At 39.9% G+C, this 8,672-nt stretch overlaps 4 protein-coding genes across 4 annotated transcripts in view; 2 read left to right on the plus strand and 2 right to left on the minus strand.

The window, feature by feature from the left end:
- LOC104825941 (DNA mismatch repair protein MSH6) overlaps window positions 1–3,128 on the plus strand; it is a 7,649-nt gene extending 4,521 nt beyond the window's left edge. Inside the window, exons 13-21 of the mRNA XM_010558395.1 lie at window positions 86–288; window positions 383–484; window positions 756–918; window positions 1,164–1,453; window positions 1,555–1,692; window positions 1,938–2,017; window positions 2,142–2,241; window positions 2,399–2,528; window positions 2,671–3,128. Of these exons, the coding sequence (XP_010556697.1) occupies window positions 86–288; window positions 383–484; window positions 756–918; window positions 1,164–1,453; window positions 1,555–1,692; window positions 1,938–2,017; window positions 2,142–2,241; window positions 2,399–2,528; window positions 2,671–2,786 (1,322 nt within the window). The 3' untranslated portion in view covers window positions 2,787–3,128. The remainder of the gene's footprint in view (window positions 1–85; window positions 289–382; window positions 485–755; window positions 919–1,163; window positions 1,454–1,554; window positions 1,693–1,937; window positions 2,018–2,141; window positions 2,242–2,398; window positions 2,529–2,670) is intronic.
- Window positions 2,770–5,673, minus strand: LOC104825940. The gene is made up of 7 exons (XM_010558394.2): window positions 5,396–5,673; window positions 5,190–5,261; window positions 4,713–4,780; window positions 4,351–4,483; window positions 3,457–3,534; window positions 3,268–3,363; window positions 2,770–3,030 (listed from the first exon to the last, which is right to left on the minus strand). The coding sequence occupies exons 1-7, from the start codon at window positions 5,522–5,524 to the stop codon at window positions 2,956–2,958; spliced, it is 651 nt and encodes a 216-aa protein (XP_010556696.1). The 5' UTR covers window positions 5,525–5,673; the 3' UTR covers window positions 2,770–2,955.
- Window positions 5,674–6,862: 1,189 nt separating this feature from the next.
- Window positions 6,863–8,208, plus strand: LOC104827362 (aspartic proteinase CDR1-like). The gene is made up of 2 exons (XM_010560534.1): window positions 6,863–7,675; window positions 7,912–8,208. The coding sequence occupies exons 1-2, from the start codon at window positions 6,863–6,865 to the stop codon at window positions 8,206–8,208; spliced, it is 1,110 nt and encodes a 369-aa protein (XP_010558836.1).
- Window positions 8,209–8,519: 311 nt separating this feature from the next.
- Window positions 8,520–8,672, minus strand: part of LOC104827363 (aspartic proteinase CDR1-like) — a 1,466-nt gene continuing 1,313 nt past the window's right edge. Inside the window, exon 3 of the mRNA XM_010560535.1 lies at window positions 8,520–8,664. Coding sequence (XP_010558837.1) covers window positions 8,520–8,664 — 145 coding nt within the window. The remainder of the gene's footprint in view (window positions 8,665–8,672) is intronic.

Genomic DNA, 8,672 nt, shown 5'->3' on the forward strand with positions numbered 1-8,672 from the left:
CCTGGTATCATCAGCACTTTCCCTACTCACTCTCAGCTACTGCTAGAAAGAAATTGTATAGCGTCTTACGTTTAGTTTACTACAGGTCAAGGCCTCCCGAGCATTTCTTCGATCATTAAACGTTTCAAAGATGCTTTTGACTGGTTAGAAGCTCACAATACGGGACGTGTAGTACCTCGTGAAGGAGCTGATAAAGAGTATGACTCTGCTTGCAAAACTGCAAAAGAGATTGTATCCAGTTTGACAAAACACCTCAAGGAGCAGCGAAACCTACTTGGAGATGTTTCGGTGAGAGCAATTTCCATTGATATTTACTCCCTATATGGCTAATCAGCTAATAGCTTTTTGATCAGAAACTTTGGTGGGGTTTGTGTTGATGCAGATAAATTATGTTACAGTTGGCAAAGAAGAATACCTGTTGGAAGTTCCGGAATGTTTACGTGGACGGGTTCCTCAAGATTATGAATTGTGTTCATCTAAAAAGGTAAAATACAGTTTTCTTGTCGAATGTCACATTTTTTCCAAATTCACATCTATCCCAAGGTGTTGTTTTAGTGATGCTACACCTGGAGATCCATCACAGTTTCAGTTGACTTCATTTTCTGCCTCATGTGCTGCTGTGGTTATATGTTTACTTGTGATGTTAATCTAACTGTTGACTTCTGGTGGTTGCATGACTGATGATTATCCATTTTGATGGAACTCTTTCTAAACATGAGATTTTTCTTAGTTAGTTTCAAACTGTTCCTTTTCAGGGTTTCTTTCGATACTGGACTCCAACTACGAAAAAGTTATTGAAAGAGCGATCACAAGCTGAATCTGAAAAAGAATCTGCTCTAAAAAACATTTCACAGAGACTGATTGCACAATTTTGTGAGCATCATGACAAGTGGAGACAACTGGTGTCTGCAACTGCAGGTATATAGAAACTCCATGATTATGGTGTTTTTTTTTTCACTTTCACCATTGGAAGCGATTTCTTTTAAAGCACTCACAGCTCCTTAATCAGAGAATGCATTGTTGTTGTCCACTGGACTCTCAATGTTATAAGACATGTTGTGGACATTTTCAGCTATGAGCATCTGCCTAGACCTGACAACCATGTTAAAAAAACTTATGCTTCGACTTTTTATTAGTTGTTGAATGAATCACTGCTGTTGCAGAGCTGGATGTGTTGATCAGCCTAGCTATTGCAAGTGATTCTTACGAAGGAATAAGATGTCGTCCAGTAATCTCAGGGTTCACTTCTTCTGCTAACGCTCCATACTTGTCAGCCACTGGCCTTGGGCATCCAATATTGAGGGGCGATTCTTTAGGCGGAGGCTCTTTTGTACCAAATAATGTAAAGATCGGTGGTGCTGGCCAAGCCAGCTTCGTCCTCCTAACGGGGCCGAATATGGGTGGAAAGTCAACCTTTCTTCGCCAGGTCTGCTTGGCTGTAATCTTGGCTCAGGTAATGTTAGCATTCCTGGAACGCAATAGATCTTTGCCTTTTTTTATGTTTGTCAAACTGAAAAAGAAAGAAGAGCAAGTAATAGTTAAATCTTTTCACAGATAGGAGCGGATGTTCCAGCAGAAAGCTTTGAGCTATCACCTGTGGATAGAATTTTTGTTCGGATGGGTGCAAAAGATCATATTATGGCAGGGCAAAGTACATTTTTAACAGAGCTTTCGGAAACTGCTGTTATGCTGGTGAGTGTTAATTATGTGTTGGGGGTTGCAATAGAAGGAAAATATGCACTGTGCATCTCTAGACTTTGAGAAGTATTATTCGTTCTGTTTGTTGAATCCATTAGTAAATTACTGACAGAGTAAGCTTTCTTTGGTTGTCCTCCTGATAGTATGATGCTATGATTCATGACCCTAAATTCAATGTGAAACCATGGGTGCTACTTGAACGAATGTTACATATATGAGATCATATTGATAACTTGCAGTCATCAGCAACCCGAAATTCACTAGTGGCGTTAGATGAGCTTGGGCGAGGGACAGCAACTTCAGATGGACAAGCCATTGCGTAAGTTGACTCATCCATCGTCCATGCAAATAAAGCTTTATTCCTTGTATATATATATGTATGTATGACTTGGGTTGCGGATAAAAATCGGCCTGTGATTCAAATTCCTTGTTGCATGGAAAAGGGAATCTGTTCTGGAACACTTTGTAAACGAGGTGCAATGCAGAGGAATGTTCTCTACTCATTATCACAGACTATCTGTGGATCATCAGACCAATCCAAAGGTATTCTCCCACTGGTATTCTCGTAGTAGCATGTCTTCAAGTGCTAGATCCAGAATACATGTATTTTGTCTTATTTTTCACAACAAATAAAAATAAATGCTGAAGCTGAGATGATGAAGGGAACGTATTGTAAATATATGTATATGGTGTGGGACAGGTCTCACTATGGCATATGGGATGTGAGGTAGGACGGGGGGAAGGGGGTGTGGAGGAAGTGACGTTTCTGTATAGGCTGAGGCCTGGTGCTTGTCCCAAGAGCTACGGCGTCAACGTTGCCCGCCTAGCTGGTACTATTGAGTAGTAACTCATATCCATTTTTATATACTTGTCCTATCCTACCCTCCTTTTGTTTTTCTCCTCATATTAAACAAAAGAAAGGGCCTCAGGTCTGATTCCTTTGAATTGGGATTCGGCTTTTGAATGTTGTAGGGCTCCCGGACTCTGTGCTTAAGAGAGCCGTAGAGAAATCCCGAGAGTTCGAGGCTCTGTACGGTGACACTGCGAAAGAAAGAAGACAGGCAAAAACGCTGACAAGAGTAGAGTGATGGCAATTAGAAAGGATCCGATCCCCCAACGCCCCCAATCTCTCGAAGTTCAGAAGGACCCATTGACGGGAGCTACACACGATGGGCCAAAAACACCACGCCCCTTGTAAAAAGGAAAAAAAATATATGTATTTGCATTTTATTTTCGTTTTAAGGAGTGGTTTGGTGTTCAGAGGCGTTGAGCCAAATGTCGATGTTGCTCATCTTCTTCTTCGTCAGAAGTGAAACTGTCATCTTCAGATTCCTATTTAGACAGGAAAAAAAACAAAACCAAAAGAGAGTCAAGGTTTGTAATTAACTAACTAAAAAGCGTTGGATTATCAGAATACGTGATTTTAGAACGTCGGAAAGCACCGATTTTGCCGGATTAACTGATGGTTCGCATGTAAAATACGTGCATGTATATATATATAGTAGTAACGAAAAGATTGATAAGATTGTAAAAGAGGGAGGGGGGGGAGGGTAAATGACAGAAGTTTACTGGATATTGAAGACGAAGAACTTTCTGAAGAGCTGCAATTGTCCTAACAATGATGAGGATCGGCAGTAGAATGCCAAGGGCCTTCAGTACTAGTACCTGCACTCTCTCTCTTCTTTTTTTTAAGATAGAGAGGAGAAAAAAGGTTCAAGGGACTCATAACGAGGTTCCGAGGAAGGAAGGACATAATACCGTGAGAACTGAGAAAGGGTACTCTCCGATTCCATATATCACGTGGAACGCCTGCTTTATAAGCAACACCGCCGATAGCTGCATTCATTTTTTTTACCATTTGTTACAACACTTATATATATATATATGGTATATCAAATTCCGAGTAAAAATATGCTTACGCCTGACCCAAGGATCCGTATTAAAATTTTCATTTAGGTGTTGGATCTAGAGTCTGTAGGGGGGAATCTCGGTTTAGCCAGATAAAACCGGTTCAGGTCCAATTATGTATGGGTTTAACAAATAATCTTTCGGAGACATACATAAAAAGAAAAAGAAATAGAGGGGGGGAAAACACATTTTGTCGATACCCCACCAGCTCGCAGTCTCGCACGCCTCATTGCAGCAACATCAAACAAAATCCCAACCTCAATATATGTTTTATAAGAATTGCCTAGATTGATCACCAACTTGAACCAATTGTCCACTTTTCTACCCCATGCATTTAATAAAACCCGTAAAAGTCAACAAAAAAATGAGTTTGAAAGAATCTTTTGAAGATGTTGGTGTATGTACTTCACCAAACAAAAAAAAGATATTGGTGTATGCATGTTTCGAGGTTTGTTTGGATTCATTTTCTGCTGCATATAAGAGAATAATAACTACAAATGTGAATGATTTTCCACATAGTGGTTGCCATTTCAATTTCAGAGCTTCCAACTAAGGATGATTTTCATTCCATTTATTCTAGTTTTTTTTTGCAATATTAAATGAGGTTTGAATTTCAGGGAATTAAGAGTCTAAAGCGATGGCAAAGAGTATAGGATTCAGAAATTCCAGACACAAAAAAAAAAAATTAGTGATGAGATATGATATTTTAAAACATATAAAGAGGAAAAATGAGAGAGGGCTTACAGTGAGAACCAAGGATCGACAACAAGAGACGCATCTATCAGCCGCAGCAGGATTACATTCCGGAGAATCCGCTATTTCCCTTCTCCTCCTCCTCCTCCTCTCGTTTTCTCTCCTCCGAATTTGCAAGCTATCTCTGTTTACCCCACAAATTTTAATAATAATAATAATAATAATAATAATAATAATAATAATAATAATAATAATAATAATAATAATAATAATAATAATAATAAAAATAATAATAATAATAATAATAATAATAATAATAATAATAATAATAATAATAATAATAATAATAATAATAATAATAATAATAATAATAATAATAATAATAATAATAATAATAATAATAAAAGAAGCACCTGATTGTGACAGCGGCCTCGACGAACCGGAATTGTTTAGGAGCTACAGAGTAACCAGGCGTATACTCCTGCAGGATTGTATTTCTTAAAGGATTACGTTCCATTTTCACAGTAGATTCACCAAAATCTTAAACACCTTTGCGATCGTGCAACTAAATCTGTGGGTTCCACGAGAAATTATATGATTGGTATTAAAAAAGTGGAATATCGGTTTGCTTTAGATCAATTGGGACCGGATAAACAGTGGAATCTAGAAAGAACATGAACTTATTGATTAGAAGATCGAATCTACGTTTCGTGGAAAGAAACTGGAGATCAAGAATTTAAACAAAATCCATGGAAAGTTAATCTTAGCAATATTTTCTAAATTTCCGTGAAAAATTAATTGAATGATGAAAAACAGCAAACGAAGGGTTTTTTTTCGGGGGCGATGGATCAGCAAATTGTCCATTCCATCGATGATGATGAGAGGCGAACCTGAAGACAGATTTCACAAGTCGTGTTTCCTTTCTCGTCGCACCATCGTTGTATGCAAACTCTGTGAACGAACTGAAATGAACCAAAACGGAGAAACCTACCATCAGGTCCATTCTTCGAGTCTTGAATCTTGATCATCGGGAAAAAAAATTCCAGAACGCGATTAGGAAAAGCGAAATTTGTATGGTTTCATCAGAACTTCTTACCTTAACTGTTCCGGAGCAAGCGCACGGAGCTTCGAATGAGCTTTCCGCTTCTTCTTCGTGGCAGATTCTGCAACGCGAAATCCTCGAATCCGATTTCGTCTCGTCGATGAACAACACCACCTCTCCCATCTCTCTCTCTCTCTCTCTCGTTGAATTTCGCTAGATCGCTTCAGGCTCTGTTTTTCCAAAAACTTTCGTCTGCTTTCGTTTCTCTCTAAACTCTATAAAGCCTAACTTTTTAAACGCTCGGGAGAGATGGAAGCGAATTTTCGATTTTACCCTTTCATATATACGTTTTATTCAAATTTTAAAATACAGCATTCCGTCGCCGTGATGACGTATCAACGGTCGAATGGCCAGCTGCTGACTACCAGAAATTTAAATTTATGGGTCCCATTTTAGCCAAAGTGAAAAATGTATCAAGATGTAAAAAGAAACAGCGTTTCAACAAAAAGTCGCCGTGATGACGTCCGGTGTAAGGAATAATGTTTAGGCCCGTTGGAGGATTATTGTCAGCCATTGATTATCTCGTGGGCCCACAACGGTCCACAAGTTTTGTCAATCACCTGGGCCGCATGTCCGGCATATATACGTGATCCCTCCATAACAGATCTTCCTAAAAACGAGATCTTAGACATTATTATTAGAAATTATAAAAAATCCATAATACATAACTTTCAAACAAAATAAAACAATATTATAACTTAAAGATACACCGTATTTTTTGGGTATAATATAATTTTATACGTTTTAAAAGAAAAATCCACGGCATCATCATTTTCGGCTTATGCAGTTTTTTAGTGTCATAGATTAATAAAAATAAAAATAAAAATTTAAAATATGCTTTCCACAGCTACACAGTCTACGTACATGACGGGACCGTGCATGTATCTAATGAAGATTTGATTCTCCTTATATTATGCTCCTTAATGCGCCCAGATCATGCCAAATCGGATGTTATACAATTAGAATACACTGGGAAAAAAATCTTAAGGTATAAACAGATGACGTACACGGGACCATGCATGTATCTAACAATACGCCCGTTCACGTGCGATGATAGCCAAATGAATCCTTCCAGCATATATTTCAAACAAAAAATCTTACAAGATTAATTGGCTGTTATACAATTAGAATATATATATACAGGAAGAAAAATCTTAAGGTGTAAACAGGTTTCCATTTGTGACAAAAAAAAAAGATTTACATTTATAAATTAAAAAGATTGTGGTCACCATATAAAAGAGGAAGCATATCAACTGGTACGTAGGTAAGGTTTACGTATCAGAACTCAAAATGACGATCTCTCTTGTGTCCTTGTCTCTTCTTCTTACGTTGTTATCAACGTACCAACATATTATTTCCCATGCAGAGAACCCAAAAGTCGGTTTTACCGTCGAATTAATCCATCGTGATTCCCCAGAGTCCCCGTTCTACAACCCCAACCTAACCCCGGCCGAACGGTTTATGGGCGCGGTGAACCGTTCGTTGATCCGTTCACAACGTCTCGATACAATTATGTATACGGATATAACGTCGAGCGGATCGGGCGAGTATCTGATGAGGCTGGGATTGGGAACCCCTCCGGTGGAATTTCTAGGGTTCGCGGATACTGGGAGCTCGCTTATATGGACGCAATGCGAGCCATGCACGAAGTGCTTCAAGCAGCCACACCCTATTTTTGATCCCAAAGCCTCGGCCAGTTTCAGAGACATCGGTTGTCATTGGGGACAATGCCAAAATTTCTCCTCTATCACGTCTTGTGGCCCGGGCAATGCTTGTATGTACAAACAATCGTACCTTGACGGCTCTATCTCGAGGGGGATCCTAGTGTCCGAGACGCTAACCATCGGGACTCACACGCTGCCTGGGATGCTATTGGGTTGCGGCCACGAAAACTCCGTGCTCGCTCCGGGAGGGGCAGGGATCATCGGTCTCAACATGGGCGACCTTTCTCTCCTTACTCAGCTCGACCAAGACATCAACGGCCTCTTTTCTTACTGCTTCGCGCCCCACGGGTCGAGCCGGCGGAGCGGGATCAATTTAGGCCTCATTTCGAGTCACGTGGGGGGAGTCACAACTTCATACACCAGCAACCCAGACACGGAAGCTTATTACTTAACGCTCGAAGCGGTCAGCGTCGCCGGAACACGGTTGGAGTTTCCTGGCTCGGCGGACGGCGAGGGCGATGGCGAGGGCAATATCGCGCTTGACACAGGAACCGTATTGACGTTTCTTCCCGTCGATTTCCATAGCCAAATGCTGGCCGAGCTTGAAAAGGTAATGCTTTGATAGATAAATATTAATACTAAAGCAAGAATAGGTGATTATATTCCACTGCTACACAAAACTAATACGAACATGCAACACATATGACTTAGGTAGTAATGCAAAAAACACCCATTGCAACTGATAGAATACGTACATGAATATAGTAACGCATGAATTTAAAAGGGAGAGGTATAGAATTATTTCGGATCAGATATATAAATACATACGTTACCATATATCACCAGGTGGTGAAGGCGGAGAAAGCGCCGACCGATAAGACCGGCGGTTTAAGCAATTGCTACATGATGCGGGTCGTAAATGAAGCCACCCTGCCAGAGATACAGTTGCATTTCAAAGGGGCGGACGTGAAATTGAAGCCGGAGAACTCGTTCCCGAGAATGACGCGAGATATTGTGTGTTTCGGCTTCTTCGGATCCGGCCACAGTCCGGCGATAATGGGGAACATGGCTCAGACAAATTTTGTGGTTGAATATGATCGCCACGCCCGGACCGTCTCTTTCGTCCCGCATGAATGCGGTTAATTTCATTGTACGCATTCATCTATAACAGTAATTAATATATCTAGCTTAAAATGAATAAATGCTGTTTACAACACTAGGATATTTATACAGGTAATTAACTCTAATTATAATATGTACAAATACGCGTATATACCCTTCTATATCTATAACAATAACAACAACAATAATAATAATAATAATAATAAAATCTCCAATGATCCATTAACTAAATAATAACGCCAACATTCCAACAAAAACAAAGACGAATTGAATAAGCAAAATTGAAAACAAAATAGATCAAAGGATAGATGCATGCATGGGTATGAATATGATCAGTTGCATTCACGCGGGGCGAAAGAGACGGTCCCAGCGTTGCGATCGTATTCAACGGCGAAATCGGACTGACCCATGTTCCCAAATATCGCCGAATCCGCCGGAGATCCGATGAAGGAGAAACACACAGTATCCCGCTGAATTCTAGGGAA

Source organism: Tarenaya hassleriana, unplaced genomic scaffold (genome assembly GCF_000463585.1).
Source record: "Tarenaya hassleriana unplaced genomic scaffold, ASM46358v1 Cleome5, whole genome shotgun sequence".
NCBI classification, from domain to species: domain Eukaryota; kingdom Viridiplantae; phylum Streptophyta; class Magnoliopsida; order Brassicales; family Cleomaceae; genus Tarenaya; species Tarenaya hassleriana.